Source organism: Cariama cristata, unplaced genomic scaffold (genome assembly GCF_000690535.1).
Source record: "Cariama cristata isolate BGI_N322 unplaced genomic scaffold, ASM69053v1 scaffold2965, whole genome shotgun sequence".
Lineage (NCBI taxonomy): Eukaryota > Metazoa > Chordata > Aves > Cariamiformes > Cariamidae > Cariama > Cariama cristata.
Window position 1 is genome coordinate 44,997 of NW_009619032.1, and position 18,145 is coordinate 63,141.

Below are 18,145 nucleotides of genomic sequence, written 5' to 3' on the forward strand. Positions count from 1 at the left end.
TGTACAGCAGTGGTAGTACCTGTTCTCTTGCAGGTACAAAATAGCTATGTGACAGTAAAACTGGTTGTACACCTCCCCTTCACACCACCCAAAAGAACAGTGCTTCCTATGATGCAGTTTTGAATTGTATTTGAGGGACAGTTTGCCAGGTAACACTTAATGGACTTTTGAGACATGACCCGTGGATTTACTACCCTGGCTGCTTACAGGATGCTGTTGGTAACAGTCAACCAGTTACTAGTTGAGACAGCATTTTTTAGAACCATAATGAGTAATAAGAACAAGGAACAGCGTTGGGCGCTGTGAACAGAAATGAACGTAAAATGCACAAATGTGACTATAAGCCAACATAACTGAACGAAAATCTTCAATGGGTTAAACAGTCAAAATGGCTCATTCTGCAAAACCACGTTGGGTTTTTTTCAGAAACTAAGCCCAATGTGGCATAGTTTGAAAACTTGGGGTTTTTTTTAAAGTCAATCTCCCTCTGACCCCTTTTTGTTTAAGAAGCACATGAATGGTAGCATAGACAGCACAGTCGACAAAAACAACATGGGATTTGTTTGAGCATATTTCGCCGTGCCCCAGGACTTCTAGAAATTTCAGCCTGCCTCACCAACCCAATATGCCTTGGCTAGGAAGATCTCCTAAATGAGGAATATCTCTTGTTGGAGCAAGATGCATCTGCTCAACAGGGGACTGTGTCACCTTTTCCTTGAGGCTGTCATGGAAATCATGGTTAGAGGATGGATGTTCTGGAGGTGACCTGTGCGCACCATCCTCTCTTCTTACTGTGTCCAAACAGCAGTATTGGACTCCGGCTCTGGTTACTCAAGTCTAGCTTTCTTAAAGGAAGTGTCCTGTTCAAGTACTTCCTAGGCATGGCCCATCTCAGAGGGTGCTTGTTGACAGCTGAATCAGCCACGGCACCGGGAGCATTTCCATTTCACAGCTCTCTCTTTCAGTGGCCTTATTCCATGTAGCCGTAAGGAGTTGTTCCCTCAAAGCCTCTCTGATGCCACTGACTCATTCTAGGAGGTCCATGAAGAGGAGGTAAAAAGAAGTGCTGTGTGTCCCAGCATGGGCTCATGGCCCTTTCTTCTGTGTCAACATGAAGTCCTTGGGATACAAGAGCAGTATAATTGCATCTGGGACTCTCAGTTTCCTTTTCATAACCCCTGGAGCAAATAGCTCAAGAACCTCCTACTTCAGGTGCTTCTAGGGCCTCAGCTGAGTAAAGATGGAACAACCTGGTATATTCTTCTGCACATTTACTCTGTGTCATGTTACTGCAAGTTCAAATAATGGAGTGATCTCAATTAGTTTGGTCTAGGAGTTGTGCTGCTCAGAAGGGGTTGTCAGCCTTGGTTGTGAGCTGGTTGGGGTATTCACTCATGAAGAAGCTCACCTGCACGCCCATACCACACTGGATTATAGCGTGTCAGTTGTTGACTTGGGCTCCTAGTAAGCTAGAGATTTCCACATAGACTCACAGTCACTCTCCGCCTCCCATCATGTTTTTGCAATGCGCCCTTCTCCAGTGGCTGCTGGTGACTGCAGCACTCACCACAGCCTCGTACAAAAGTCAGCACCATGAAAGCTGTGTCTCTCAAGGAGTACCTGAGTGTGTGGGTTTTTTTCTGAAAACAGCTCTTCTCCAAGTACAGGTTGCATGAGGATGTTCAGGAAGCAGAGTGTTAACCGCACCACTCCTCCGCTCCTTTCAGGGAGCTAAATGCTGTACAAACACTCTGCACCCCTCCACCCGTGTTCAAGAGAGGGACAACTGAAGCCAACACTTTTATGTTGCTACTGAGTTTTATATTAACAGAATAAAGTTCTAACCTGTTTAATTCTTTTGTTAATGGCCTCAAAGAAGATGAGGGGGAAAGCTCTGCACGTATAACATTATGCCCAGAAAAGACTTGCTACCCTGCATGGTGTTGACAGAAGGAGAGCGGTCAGAAAGGGGGCTCAGTGAGGGCTGTTCCTAGTGATGCCATGACAAGGGGTGCGGTGGTCGGCCCCCGAGAGGGGTAAGAGCAGGTGTGTGTGAGGACAGTGGTTGCAGTGTGAAGGTGACAGCTTTCCCTGTTGCTCTTTTGGGTAGAAAGGTTCAAACGGTATAGTCATGCTCCCATCCAAGCACAGGTTCTCCTCTCATCACAAAGTAAATTTAAAACTTCTGGATAAAAACTGGCGATGCATCCTCTGAGACTCGTACTGCAAAATGACAAGACTTGTTGAAGGTTTTAAGACCTGTGATTCCAGAGGGCCAGGAAGGAAGTATTGCTGGCTGGGACTAAGAATGGTCTTACCACCTCCCCAGTGCTGTTCGCAGACCCTCAGCAGGGTCATCTGCTTTGCTGTTCAGGGATGCAGGGGCCATGCCGGAGGCCACTGAATTCTCTGGGCTCTCCTATGAAATTATCCCTGTACCGCAGCGTGCAGGTCCAAATGGCGGCCTGAGCTGAGGTATCCACCCATACAAAGGTCTCCCCTAACTCTCCATAAAAGGGGCACATCTACTGGAGGTCCGTGCCTCTTCTGTTGTCTTTATGTCTTTTTATTATTCAATACAGCATCAGTCCTCAGGTCCTGGGTAGCCCACTGCTGCTGTCAGGTAGTTCCTGCAAATTGCCAGTAGGCTGTTCTTCGTAAAACTTTCTGACCTCTTCCCCTGGCGACCCAGAAGGTTGTCTCTGAGAGAGTCCCGATAACATCTTTGGTAGACTTGTCCTGCATTGTGTTGTCTTCATTCACGTACATTTTGAGGGGAAAAAGGGCCTGGCGTTAGAAAGCGCACACAGGTTCATTTCAAGCAAAAAGCGGTAGCAGTTGAGCTTTTTCAGTTCTCTTCACATCTGGGGACAGGGAGAGGAAGAAGCCTACGTGTGTCACCAGATACCCTGTGCCCTGGATCCTGTTTGGGTGAATGCATCCCTAGCCGTTGCTGGAGGACACAGAACTGCAGCCCATTCTGTGCTTTGGTTATTTCATGTCGCCTTGAGCAGTGGGGCACCTCACGGGGTACCTGGGTCCGTAACCTAAGACATCGTTTCACCAGAAAAGAAGGCATTATCTGCGCGGTGTGGTACACCAGATAGGAACATAAGGAGGTTTTGTGCTTAAAATGGACCAAGTTGGAAGCAAAATAGCTAATATAGATGTACTCAATTCTTTGGCCTAACATCTGTATTTATTGTAGTCTTAAGCTTTACAGGAGACTGTGATTGTTAGTTTTTGCCAAACCACACTTTGTAGTTTGCATAGCAGAGGTAAGTTGATACTGCAAGGTAAAATAAATCCCTGCGTAACCTGATTAATGATGGTTAATTAATTTGTTTATGAATTACATGTCATAACAAGTAAGATTTAGGAAGAAGTCTGAGTATGAGTTATTTCAGTACTTCAAAATTAACTAATATCCATTTAATTAATTGGAAGGAGAGGCTACCATAGACCGCTCGGATTTCATACAGCTAATTGTAGCGTAGACCAGAAAGGAATAGAGATGGAGGTGCATAAATCACTAAAAAGTATTACCTGAACATCAGTTTAGCCCGTGGCTAAGCTGTGGTAAATGCTGTTTACTTGAATTCCTCTCTGTTTTTGGTAAAGTATCTTACTGTTCCAAATCATGTGGTGTTATTATTGGATCCTCAGATCAGAAAGTTTGAAGTCCACACAAAAAAGTCGTCTTAACTTTCAGCTGGAAGCCTTTCTGAGTGGTAATGTGATAATCACAGATCATTGTTGAGCGTATTAAAATAGACATTTAATGAGGGACCCAAGGCTGAAGTACAGAATTCAGGGTAAGGTGGTCTGTGTTCTCTTGCTGTTTCTACTGCAGACCGTATGATCTGAGAAGTCAAGTGACTGCCTTATGATCTCAGGCTGTAAAGGGAGTACAGTGCTTCCTGGAGTGAATGTAGCGGCTTCTAAAATGAAATAGTGTAGCAATAATAAATAGAATGGCATTGGATGCTGAGTATTAATATACTGTATATAATGCTGTTTAGGTGCAGCATGCCATGGAGATCTTACAGAGAAGCTGAAGCTACTGTATAAAATGCATGTTTTGCCTGGTAAGTAAAAGATGTTAAAATAGCTGTCGTCTTGTTGAGAAGAGAAATTTGGAGCAGAGTTGTTTATGTCTAGCTTTCCCAATTAAAAATTAATTATGCAGCAGTAAAATAAGAGAGTTGCTATCATAACCAGACACGGATTTGGAAAGTGTACCAGCACCCATGCAGCCCTCTCTTGCTCCGGCCACAAACAGGCCATTTATACGTGTCTCTTGCCTGCGTAGCTGCTGGTGGGGACTTCCCACTGCATAACAAATACAGTATTCTTCGGCATCTGTTACCGTAATGCACTTTATTTAATAGTGAAGCTAGCTTAAAATGTTCCTGCATGCCCTGGGTACTCGTTTCTGTCCCCAGGCTTTCTTCTTGGTTTCCCCTCTAGGCTGATATAACTGTTTGCAGAGGGAAGCTCCAGATCGTTTGATAGATGTGTTTTCCAGGGAGCTGTACAAACTGTTGGACTCAGCTAAGTGAGAAAGGCAGTTTAGGGTGGAGAGGGGATGGAAACATCTCAAAACAGTTTTGCCCCTGAAGAAAATGATGTCCTGGACTATATCCTCTGTGTCACACATATGTGCCATAAAGAACCTATTGCTGTCTTCACTGAATCTGCAATTTAAGTATGTTGCAACTGTTTGGGTAGTATAATTCTTGTGTGCATTTACATCCTCTGGTAAAGATATCTAAAAGTTTGAGAGGACATTCACCTTCATGTGCTTTGAATGTGTGTCCCTGATTGCTCCCAGCTGGCTTTGCTGGAGGTCAGCTTGAGTGATTCACTAATTTAACAGGAAAAAAATACAATTTTATTGAACTATAACAGAAGAGATCCATTTTCAAGAATGCAGCTTCTGCTATTCAGGGGACTGGTAAGCTCATACCAAATCATGACAGACTGTTTCCAGCTAGGAAAGGGTTCATGCCCTACTTAAGACACGCTGAGCTGCACAGAAGAAAGTAATAGAAGTAGACATGAGAAGATGGACAAGCCAGGCTCTGAAGGCAAACCGCTACTTGTTAGGCAGACAGTATTGGATATCGGGGAGGAGACAGTACAGGTCCAATTATTCATCTCCTGTGAGCTGAAAAGAGAGGATTCCTACCCCATCACATCCTCCCACTTGTACTTCTAGAAACTGACATTCTAAATGTATCAATGGAAATATGTTCTAGTTTTTAATTAAAAGGGTGGAGTTTTTAATGAAAGAATTTTATTATATTGCTTAGATCCATCCACTGAGCAAGAAGAACCAGACTCTGCTTTTGAAGCTACTCAGTACTTTTTTGAAGACATCACACCAGAATGTACACATGGTAGGCATCTTTTGTCTCGGGCATGAAAAGATGAGGTAATGCATTTCGAACAACATGTCTTTTTAGGAAGCTCCTTTTTTATTGGATTAAACTTTGTAAGTGAAGTATTCTCTGTAGAAAGAAGTATGTAGTCATAGTTTTTGTGTATATTTTGATATCCTTAGAGGTGCAGGCGTGTGGACACTGGATTGTGCCTTGCAGAAGTACTCTCAGAATAATGTCATCAGTGTGTTGCAATAAAAGTAATATTGTGATAAGTGCAGCGCATATGCCTTGATGGAGAATGAGAATAAATATATTGGCTTTCCAGATATATTTGGATCAGAACTTAAAATATTCTAAAAAAATGAAGCCAAAAGATATATCAAAATGTAGTTCATCAGTTTGAAATCTTCTTGTGCCCTAATGAGAACCTGGGTCTCATCGCTGTTGTCTTAAATGGCATTCTCAAGAAAGAGATATTTGATGTTAAGTTTCTCTCTGATTCAAGAAAAATATCGCCCGTCCTTCAGACTACAGGAGGAAGGAAGGTTGTTTGAAAATAAAAATAAGAATTAATAGACTAGAGATGGCAATTTTAAGTCCTGAAAGACAAAAGATGCGCTAATATAATCACCAAACATATATCATGCTAGAAGCTGTTTGTGTTGTGATAACACAGGCTAATCATTGTACTACACAAACAAAACCTAAGATGATCCCTGTCTTAGTATTTATGTTATTAATTATATGGAATTTTTCAGCAGATTTAAGAATAAGCAAAAATCATCATTTAGTCCTATCCTTTTTACTCTGCATTTTCTGCAGCATAAGCATTTTCTTTGTTTTGCATTGTACACGTGAAAAGTATGTATGTATCTTAAAACCACACTGATCTCTCTCTCCCCCCGCCCCTCCACTTCCTAGTTGTTGGCCTAGACAGCAGGAACAAACAAGGAGTAGATGATGGGTTTGTTACAGTCAGTCTGAAAACAGACAAAGGTATGCTTGGTGTCTCCATTTGAATTACATCTTTCATTTCTTGTAAAGATGCTCCTTTCGAAAATGGAAAAAAAAAAGTATTAATTTAAGGTTTCTTCGGGGACTTTTCCTGCATCTCTGGGTAATTTGTTGACAATAGGCAAGAAGAGCTCACAAGAGAATCGAAATTATCTGAGAATGTGGAGCCAAGAGAATAAATCCAAAGCAAAAAACACAAAGGACTTGCCCAAACTGAATCAGGTACTTCTCCTGACACTTACTTATTTTTCATTAACTTCAGGCTTTCTTCACATACCTCTAAATATTCAATACATTAACAGTCAACAAAGGTTTTATTTTGAGGCAGATACTTTTTTTTACCAGAGCAGCAGTCAGCTGATTACAGAAGTTAGTTGTTTTCAACATACTGTAACCGGCATTCAGCTCCCACAAACGTCCTAAAAATGAGATACACACCTATAGGAATGATACCATACTATTTTGATCCCTGGACAGTGGGTGATACGACACTGAATATCACCAGCTAGCTCATAATGTCTGGTGCACATTACCTGAAAGAAGCATTTCATGTTTTGTAATTTATACAGTCAGTCTCGTTCCCCTTAGATCCATAGCTGCTAAGGAGGAGGAGACCCATTGGGACAGCTGTTTCCTCCAGAGCATATAGGGAAGGTTTACTCCCTGTAGAACAATGCTGCTTACTTAAGGTAGCCCTAAGCAAGTCTCCTTCCTATTTAATTTGTGAGTTTTGAATTTCAAAAGGCTTGCATCCAACTAAGTTGCCACTGTCAAATGAAAGAGTGCTGCAGGTCTCCTATTCCATTTTTCATTACTTCTCACTAGTTTTATCAGACCCCTCGTTATACTTAGCATCATTCCTACAAGAAAATCCACCAGAATGAATGCTGCGTGTCTCGCTGCTCACCCTCTGTTGCCCTCCTGTGGCTGCAAGGAAATAAATTTGTCATATGTTGGAAGAAGCATCCAGCAGTTTATTGGAAATAACTTTGAGAGAGGCCACACATCTGGCTGCCCAGTCATAGAAAATGGTTTCTAGACCTCACCTAGATTATTTCCAATTTCAGTTTAATCTCAGAAGCTATTGCGTCATACCTCCATTGAAGACTTTTTAAACTGATTTAGTAGATGTCCATCTGATTTGTTTCCTGCTCTCTCATTGATGTTTCCTCCCTCTGTGTTTAGGGACAGTTCATTGAACTGTGCAAGACAATGTACAATATGTTCAGTGAAGACCCCAATGAACAAGATCTGTACCACGCTACCGCGGCTGTGACAAGCTTGCTTTTGGAGATCGGTGAGGTTGGTAAGCTCTTCAGTGTGCAGCCCACAAAAGAGACAGAGAGCAGCAGGAACAATTGCAGCAAAACTATTCAGAGTGAGCTGTTTCAGAAGAAAGAGCACCAGCAGTACCCCCTCGAACAGCACAAGCCGTTCCAAAGCAACCTCGTCACCCACGATGAGGAGGCCGTTTGCACCGACAGCACCCTGGGCATGCAGATGGAAGACATTAAGCTCGAAGACTCTTCTCCCAGGGACAACGGAGCCTGTTCTTCCATGCTCATTTCTGATGACGATACGAAAGATGATAGTTCGATGTCCTCCTACTCGGTACTGAGTGCAGGTTCGCATGAAGAGGAAAAGCTGCACTGCGAGGACATCGGTGAAGACACCGTTTTGGTACGGAGCAACCACACCACTTCCCTTCATAGAAGCACTAGCATTGACAGAGACTGGGCCATTACCTTTGAACAATTTTTAGCCTCCCTTTTGACTGAGCCAGCGCTGGTTAAGTACTTTGACAAGCCTGTGTCCATGATGGCTAGGATTACTAATGCTAAAAACGTAAGGATGATGGGTAAACCAATAATCTCGGCCAGTGACTATGAAATCTCTACTATGTCGGGATAAAAGGCAGTCGGGTTTTTTATTTATTTTTTTTATTCTGTATTTATTAGTACCTGGCACAGGCCCTGGTATTTTCAAAACATGCTTGTTTTCACTAATGTGAAAATGTTGGGGTGCAAACTTAACTATCTTGAAGTATAATCACTCTTTCTGTGGGAAATGTTACACAAATGCAAATTTTATTCAAAATACAGAAAAAAAAAATAAGTTGTCAGTGAAGTGTGTGTATTATTAACCTTGCTGTCAATATAAAATGGTAAAGATTAGTTCTTAATTTCTAAATGTAAACTTAATGCCGATATTTATGTGCATTTTTAAAACAGACGTATATAGAGATCTGATTCTTGGGAAAAAAAATGAACAAAACAAGAAGTACCTAAAATTTAAAGGGACACTGTCAACCTGAATAGGACCTCGGGTGAAATTAAGTTCCAGGCAACATCCCTGAAGGACAATTTTATTTCATATAACTTTTTTTTTTTTAAAGAGGATAATGGGTTTTAATGTATGCTTCAATTTTATTTTTTTGAATATATGAAAGATCACTTCAGTGACACCTGCCTGGCTCCTAACTTCCTCTGCTTGAGACCAGTACGCTCAAATACAAGTGAGAAGTCCATCCCAAGCCTAGCTGGCACATCAGGCAAATGAGGTTAAATGTGACGATTTCTGCTCTGACAGAAGGCAGAGCCCATTTGCCTTTCCCCGGTTCCACAGCCTCTGGCTGCACCAAACCTAGCAGGGAGAAAGCCCTTTCCCAGCTGCGGCCGCCAAGGAAACATCTCCAGCATGACCCTGCCAGGAGCTGTATTCCTCATCAGTGGACTTGGAAGCTTTGTTGGTGTGCCCCAAAGACAGCCTGTGCAGGTCCCAGAACAGATTGGTAGAGTCTCTTTTTAAAAATTGAAAGTGGTTTTTTAAAAGTTAAAAAAAAAATATATATATATATACTTCTAAGGCTGGATCTACAGCGTATATAGCTTAGCTCTTAAAACTAACCTTTACCACCAACCTATTATATCCTTGTTAGATTAAGAAAATAAAAAACCTGTATTGCGTAAGTCTTCATTTACAGCAGTGTAAAGTAGCAGTAATGAAAAAAATCTGCAAGATAATGTAACTGAATGTTTAAGTCTTACTGAGAACACTGTCACTTTATATAAAATGAATAGTATCCTGTATCAACTTACTGAATAATATGTTAAAATGAAAACTGGAGCACCTGCACTTTGAATCCTTGCTTCTTTTATACAGATATTCAGGATTTTTTTTTTTAAATTTTGTTAGCTGTTTTTTAATTCATATTTGTTCAATTCAGGATCATGCCTACATGCCTAATCTTTATTTGCTGTTTTGAGAATCTTTTCTGTAGAATACTGTTGATTTTTTTATACTCCTGTATATTGCATCCATGTAACTTGCAGATTTTTTTAGCAGAAGCTATGTTTAATTCTTTTGTTTTAAAAGAATGCTTTTAAACTGTCGGATGAAGTGGTTTTTAACCACAAATAGGTAATGTGAACAAATAAAGTACACTCTGCACAGATTTGATTTTTAACTATTAAAGTCATGCTAGAGGGAAAAGTAGGTGATTGTGTTTTATTACACAGACAAATGACTTTGGATCTTCAAGGCCAGGTTTCAGAACAAAAACATTTGTTGTTCCCACACCTGGTTTTGTTTAACGCTTGAAAGTGTGAAATTCCATCAGCAACAAGGAACCCATGGAAGCTTCTCTCACCCAATTTCATTAAACAATTTTCCCTGCTATGCTCACATTTGGTGACAGGAGTTGTTACTACTTTTTAAGACCCCTAGATATTTTAGGACCCATCTCTGCTTTGCTGTAGCTCACTAGGCATGCTTTTGAGGCTTTAAATATGAGGATGTTTTTTACAGGCTACTGGTGAGTTGAGATGTCAGCCTCAAAACCACGGCAGTGACAGAGCAGCCATGGGTGGGCTCTATTCAGTAAATTATATTTGTGAAACTTACCACCTATTTGTGTGCATATAAAGTTAATTTGCAAAACCCAGCTGTTCATTTCTGAGCCCTGCTCATACATCCCTTGTCTCAGTCAGTTTACTGTTGATTTTTTTTTCTTTTGTTGGGAGTAGAGTTCTCTCCTTACAATTTAGCCGTATGTAGACTACAGAGAACAGTATGAAAAAACAACGTAGTCTTTCTGCAGATGAGATTATGTGGATTGGTTTACAGGTGTATCAAGTAATGATAGTCATTTGAAGCCATAGTCTCCATTTTGAAGAATATGACTTTGTTTTAATTTGAGATGCCAAGGCCAGAGCAGGGTGCTTTATTGTAACACCTAGCAGCTGAATAAGTTATCACAGAAGTCTTCAGCCCTAAGGGTTAACATCCTCAAGTGGGCTGTTGACCTTTTTAAGTTTGCAGAGCCCTAAAATACTTCTCTTTTAGGTGTCTGTCATGGTAAAGTGAATGTAAGTATATTGGCAGTCTTCCACACACCCCTAGGGAGTCACAGACCACAGATGAAAAACATTCCTTTATCTTAAAAGGGCTTGGGCTTGCCAGCTTTGCTCCACACCCCACTCACAGGGCTGGGGGCACAAGGTATGAAAATTATTTTGCTGTTACAACTGCTGTAAGAAGAAGAGGCATCCACAAGTGGATCTCTGGTGTAACAGAAGCCATTTTACAAGGCCACTTCTTTTAGTTTTGCTCCAGTAGCCTTCCTTACCTTCCTGATCACATCAGCAGAGCTCCGAAGGGTAAGCATGGTCACCTTTAAGAGTGGCTTTGCTGTAACTAGCAGCCAGGTGAGCTGATTTTCTTCAGATTTTTTGGGGTGAGGCTGCTCACCTGATTAGGGCCACGCCAAACGGCCACCTGGCAGTTGTCTATTTGATGGCAAGAGCTGCTGTGACCCGTTCTTTAGTAGGTGTGGGGGAGCTGATGAGAGGAGAGCTATGGAAGAGTTCAACTGGCCAGCGTGCACTGACGTGGAATCTTCAAGAAAACGTGAGTGAATATTTTTTAAATCTTATCTGTATGTATAGGCATGCTACGCAAGTAAGTTGGTGTGGCTTTCGAAGGGCATGTGTCTTGTGCTTTGCGTGCTTTGAGATAGAGTCTCTTTGATCTGTGAGCTGTAGTATTTGGTTAGGGTTGTTAGTCTTACAGCCGAGGAAAAAAAATAAAGGAAGATCTTTGTCTTCAGAGCTGAAATCTGTGGCTGGACAGTGGTGTGTGTGTTGCTTTTCTGGCTTGGTAGGAGCCTGGTAGCAACTGCCAAGAGAGAACAGATGATGGAGGAGCGGGAGGTTATTTTATAGAGCTTTCTCAATTTAAAATCCATAAAGAAACACTTTTCTCAAGTTTGCTTCCAATTTGTCTTTCAACTTATTCAGATGCTGATAGCATACAAAAGGTCAATGGTACTTATCTCGTTCATTGTAGCATCTTACAGCTCCTGAATTCTAGGGGTTAAAGCTGAGGCTGTGTCTGAGACTTGTAAAGGTTTGTGTTACACGAGTTTTGGGCAAGCAGACACAAAGCTTGGTATGTGATGTATTAAACCTACTGAAAACTTGACATCAAAACTGTTGTAAAGAGAAAAGCACTTTAGGGGTTCTTGTACAGTGACACTGGAACTGCTGTTATGGTAGATGTCATATGTCAGGTGATGTGTCATAAATTAAGACGGCAGAGGCTGGTATGGTATGGCGTATATGGTGTGGTACGTGAGGGGGCTGTGGGAGAGAAAGGGAAGAGCCTTAAAGCAGTTGGTCGAGCAAAGAGATGGGGCTTTGGTTTGGAAAGCTGTGCAGCCGCGTCTGGTTCCTCAGCTGGGTGCTCTGCAAGCTTCTGGATCCCTCCTGTCAGAGGGTCTTCTTGTTACTAGTCTTCATCTTGCAGCAGCATTTTGAAACTGTGGTAATTGGGTCTCTCGACAGTAGGCACAATACAGAAACCAGTAAGAAACTCTTGGGAAGAGTTTGTATTCCATCCGGATACTTAGAGCAACAAACCAACGCTGGTGCGTAAGCCCTGTAAACCTGCAACCTGCCTGCGTGGAAAAGCAATGGGTCGGAGAAGGCACCGATGCTTGTAGGGGTGTGTTACAGGCAGGGAGCTCGGCTCGCCAAGTCCCCACCAGCGTGGGTTGTATGCGCCTTGGTGAGTGCCGGGGCTGTTTCTCTCCAAACTTCTGGCATCCCTGTGAGTGACTTTCCCCTGGCATCAACACCTGACGCTGTGGGAGAAGGCTGGTCCGTGACTAGAGCTCACCGGTTTAGATACGCACCATGGCGTAACGTTACAGCAAGAATGAAAGCGAAGCAGTTGCATCTATTATTGAGCCTTATCCTCTGGCTGGAAGAAAACATTTCTTTTATGCTGTTTCTTTCCAGTAGCAGATAGTCTTGAGTCAAGTGTTATGTACTTCAAGCAGCAATTGTGACTTTTAATGCTCATTTAAACTGCTGATTTATTCAATACTGAAAATATAAATTAGCCTGGTAGCAAATAATTAGAACAAAACTGTAGCAGTGACCATTACATTGAAATGTGGCTAATAATAGAAACGTATGACGTGTGCTGGTATGGGCAGCGTCACTGTGTAAGAGTGTTTCAGTGCTGGGATTAGAAGGGATGAAGTTCATTGTAACTGCAGTGCAAGATGCTCCCAATAAACAGTGGTAGATAACATCTCGAACTATGTTGTATCAGAAGATAATTTAACTTTGGTTCTTCTCTTTTCCATGGTACTCAAGATCTCAGTTTAAATTTCCTGAATAGCTGCTTCCTCATCCCATTTTCTAAAATAACCGCTATTTGTGTAACTGACCAACTTGACGTGGGGTCCGGAGGAGCGGGATGTTTCTGTAGTGCAGGGCCTGTTCTATGCTTCTGAAGAAATAAAAATTGCTACAGGTGAGATCTTGTAGTTCTCAAGTAGTGGCACTTTGTATATCCATAGAAGTGTTTAGGCTTCAAAATTCAGGAATGGAAACAAAGGCTACCTGAGAAATACAAATGGAACTGAAAAACCAAGTAAATTGTTTAACATAGCTTGTATAGAGATGAATGCATGGTGGAAGATACAGAGGTAAAAATATTTTCTTGGTTAAAAAAAAAATACTAAAACATATCGGGGTTTCTCTCTCTTTCTCTAGAAAAATTCTCCAGAGTTCTTTTCCAACTCTCATTTTTGTTCCTGGAGTTTTGGTCTCCTGAACAAAACTGCTTGCACTTTTAGAGTTAACTCCAAGAGTTCACTTCCAGATCCTTCAAACAAAATCCCTGTTGTGGTTTGTTGGGTTGGGTTTTTTGTGTTGTGTTTGTTGTTTTGTTTAAAGCTTAAAACAGAGCTTCTTTTAAAGCGAGGATTTCAAGAGCAACTGAAATAAAGCAGTAATAAATCTGTACCGTTTGCAGCCGAGTATGGCAGCCTACCTGTGTAATATTCTTACATTCGATAATCAAAATTCTGGTCCATCACTAAAGACAGCAATGTAGTGCTCTAGCTAAAGAAACTCAGCAAAACCACTCCCTGCCTCCTTCCAACCCAATATGCTTTTTGTATGTGCTGTATATCGAGGAAGTGAGGTCTGCTTTCTGTGGTATGGACCAAAAGAATTTGAAAAAAAGAGATGCCACCAGCTTTCAGGCCAGGTGTAGAACAAAGGGAGATGATGGCTGGAGAAGCGGGGCGGCCAGCAAAGCGGGAAGCCTTTCCTCTGCCCTTGCTCTGTGCAAGGCACTGGAGCTGGGACTTTGCTCGGGAGTTACAGGTTGACGGAGGTTCGGGGAGTGAGGGAGTGTTAAAGGCCGTAATACGCACAAATTCATAAAGTGTGTTGAACTCGGGCTTTCCCGACAACAGATGTAAGATTTCAAGTGCGCTTGCATGTAAGCCTGTTTTTCTATGGTATCAGACTAATCTTGAGAGTTAAAAACAAACACTTTTTGTGTGGATTTCACAGTGAGGTTCACATCTTATTCCTTTCTTCTGGTGTTTGATTTAAGGTATCTATCTTGGATGATGATTTAAAAAACTAGAAACATGTATGTGAGCCAGCTAGCCTTTGTCCCAGCAGTTGTATTTTCCCGTTCAGCTTCCATACACCCAGGTGTCCTGCTGCCTACCACCTCAACAGTTCATGCTAGAGCATTATTTCCAAATAATGCCTTTCCTAGGCACAAATGCAAGCCCAGTACAAGAACCATAGAGACCTCTAACAAGCTCTTGGAGCTGGAGGAAGGAAAAAAAAACCCAAAACCCAACAAAGACCACAAAAAGATAGGATAAAGCTTTCTCTCATATCACAGTGTGTGTGCATGAACTGAGAGCATGGCTAACTGGAAATTGTTATGTTTTCTAGCAGGCCGTAACACACTCATGTTGACAATATTTTGGAATAACTCGTTCTTTATTTCCTACCATTGTAGACATCTCTATTACACACACATGACAGTTTACATTATTGCTTTTATATTGTGGTAAACAGAAATTTCTATTAGTATGCAGCTATCTAAGCACAGTGTTGTAAGAAGAAACTGCCCACAGGCTGTCTTGGGCTGTTTTTTAGTTCCCTAGAGAAAGACAATATATAGACTGGCACAAGAAACATGAGTCCAAAGATTGATCACCATTGTACTACAGCAACACAAAACAAGTATGACAGAAAGAAACAACAGGTTACATCTTTACCACACGTTTACTAGCAGTATTTTCAAGAATACTGACTGCTGAACTCCCACCTAACTAAATACGAACCTTTTAATCACGATAATTCTTAAAACAAGGCTAACCGTATTTTTTTGTAAAATGTTTGTTATTTAAACTAGGATGGAAAATCTAGGAAATGAATGCTTGGGGCTTTGCGTGTGTGTTGAATTTTTTGTTTGCAATTTTTTTTGTTTTTCAAAGAGTAAAAATCCAAAACTATTTATCTGAGGTACTTAAATTGGCCCCATTTCCTACTGCCCTTTAGGACAAAATGCCCTGTTCTTTACACTGCTGTATGGGATGACAGAAGCACAACCAGTTTAAAAACATTCTCAGCTTCTTACTTCCTAAGTAGCACTGTCTTCAAATCGCTTTCCAGGCAAGTTGGTTACTTATGAAGCAATGTGTTTACTTACTGAGACTAGATTTTATTTTGCTTGTGGTAAACTTCTACTTATCTTCAGATTAATTTGTTCATGGAGTGGCACCATGTTTCAAGGGTACACTAAACAACAAAAGTGGAGGTAGTTTGTTAAACAGTTGCTACAGTAACAACAACAACAAAATTTAGAGAACCACCTTGTTGTCTTCAGTTTTAATTTTTTTCTAAAATTAATATTGCATATAAGCTTTCACATAGTGAATGCTTTAAAGAGGCAGCAAGTTAGAAAACTAACAGTACTTGCAAATTCTAGTAAGATAACACATACCTTAAAACATGACAGTTAATAAATAACAAGAGACTTTACCAAGGTTTTAAGACTCTTAGAATAAATCATAAGCAACAAATTCTGTTAAACAAATTGATTACATCAACTTGCAGAAAGGTGGCCTACCTCCGTTTTGAATCTTCCATAACCTTAGGATTGTTGCCCTACAAAAAACACCACTGACTAGTAAAACATTGTTCTTCCCATTCCCTAAACACAATTTTACCTTTTCCCACGTATTTTCTAGCTACCACCATAATACAATTAGCCTACCACTGGTGCAAAACAGGGACACCCAGTACTAACTAGTCTATGTATAGTGAGTGACTCCTAGACAGAAGGACTGGGCTACTCGATCCTACAAAACTACATGCAAATTCTACCTGTTCACCGGGAAGGTGTATTGGAGCCTAACAAACATTCACCTGAATTACTACATGCAAACTAACGCATTCCCATATATCTTGCTCATCGGGTGATGGGGTGGGTTTACTTTTTTCCCTTGTATACTGCCACAGGTTACTCCCAGCTCACACTTTGATGAAAAAAAAAAAAAAAAGCAGCTAATGAAGATGCATCTCGCATCGGGCTCAATCTACATTCTACACTAAAATGTCTTAGGTGTGTGATAGGAAATCTGAAACTTGATGGCTGGGCTTTAAAAGCCTCAGCAGTAGTTAAATGTCAGTCTCCTCATGAACAAGAAGCTGAGTAAAAGTCTCACGGCTGGAAAGACGAGGGTGTAGGTTGCCAAAAAAGGCTGCAGGCTCTAGCACAGGGAAGTGTTTGAGAGAGATGGCTCAAGCAATTTTGTTACTTGCTAGCAAGCTGCAGATGAAAACAAAGAATGGGATCTCCTTTTCTGCTGCTGCTAAACATGTTGGGGTCACATCTGAAATTCAAAAAGTCAGTCTCATGTTGCTTGAAAAGGAGATCTACAAGCAATAACCAAAATTATTACTGAAGACAAACATGACAGAAGCTGGGGCTAGAAAGTAGCAGAGGACTAACCTCTCAGGCCCTGGGAAAGAGACCGCTTCCTTCCTCAGACTTGAGCAATGTCCGGTATCTACAAGGGTCTGAGACACAGAGCTCCACCGCAGGGCCTAAATCCCACAACACTCACCACAGGATCTCAGCTTTTTCTGTGGGGAAAATTACAGGGCCCAGGTACCTGGGAGCAGCAGAAGAACTAGACTTCTGTGGTCAGTGTTGTATCATATCTAGTCCGTTTGGCTGTTCAGCTACAAGCCATGGCATAACCACAAATGCTCTCCCTACAAGCATCTTCATGTTTTTTTCTTTTTTTACTAGAATAGCATCAACCCAACACAGATGAGATAAACCCTTCTCCACCCTGCACACGTTAAACTTGAGAATCATTTAACTCTCGTCTGTACCTAAGGTATCATAAAAAGAAAACAGAAGTGCATTACCTCCTACATATATACTGTCTACCCTGATCAGGAGCTTCACCACAAATAAGAGGTCACCAACATTTAAGGGATCAAGAGCAACTGGGTGGACACACTGCAAGAAGTCACGAGTTACACAATACAGACTCACAGAATTACTGAGGTGGGAAGGCACCTCTGCAGATGATCCAGTCCAACCCCCTGCCCAAAGCAGGGTCACCTAAAGCAGGCTGCTTAGGACCACGGCCGGTTGGGTTTTGATCATCTCTAAGGAGATGTAATATTACATATTATCATAATACATTTAATACTTATGTAGTGTAACATCATTCATTACAAAAAAGGGTTTGTCTTTTTTTCTTCTTGTGTTCAATATTTGTATTCTTCAGGAATCTCTTTATGATTAGTCATTGACTAGAAGTTAAGTAATTTACCTGAGATGATTTTGAAAAAAAAAAAAAAAGGCATGAATGAAAGCTTCTGTTAGCATACAAATTTTGTGCCACTGTGTGCTATTTAGGTATATACTGGCAGAGTCTTTCCCAAATAACTCAAGCTTCTAAGGCTATGATCTGGTTACAGAATCAAAATAAATTGCTGATTGAATAAAGCAGAAGGCACTTATTTAATAGTAGGTTTTAGAAAATGAAGTGATGGTCATACCAAATCTGATTAAAGTTGCTTTAAGCAATAATTAGTCACGATATACATATGAAGTCCTATTGACTAGATTGTCTGAGGATGCCAAGATTAAGGAACATGTCGCAGTTGCATCCCTTCTTTGCAAGTTGCATCTTTGCTAAGAGACTCGTACTCTGGTGTGAATTTATTTTCACAAAATAGGGACTGTAGCTGCAATAAAGGTTTTTGCTGAGTGAACTTTATAAAAGGGCTAACCTAACTCTCTTTTACTTCCCACTGAGAATACCCCGTTAGCTGCTAAAAGAAAGGGCTGACAACAGACAGAAAGTCAAGCAGCCTGAGCAGCTGAAGTCAGAT

General features: G+C 41.2%; 1 protein-coding gene across 1 annotated transcript in view; it reads left to right on the plus strand.

Moving 5' to 3' along the window:
• The window catches only part of TBC1D9 (TBC1 domain family, member 9 (with GRAM domain)), a gene marked incomplete at its 5' end in the record, with an annotated part of 39,206 nt that extends 30,236 nt beyond the window's left edge, over window positions 1-8,970 (plus strand). Inside the window, 5 exons of the mRNA XM_009701069.1 lie at window positions 4,023-4,088; window positions 5,316-5,402; window positions 6,309-6,383; window positions 6,523-6,623; window positions 7,587-8,970. Of these exons, the coding sequence (XP_009699371.1) occupies window positions 4,023-4,088; window positions 5,316-5,402; window positions 6,309-6,383; window positions 6,523-6,623; window positions 7,587-8,312 (1,055 nt within the window). The remainder of the gene's footprint in view (window positions 1-4,022; window positions 4,089-5,315; window positions 5,403-6,308; window positions 6,384-6,522; window positions 6,624-7,586) is intronic.
• Window positions 8,971-18,145: the final 9,175 nt, after the last annotated feature.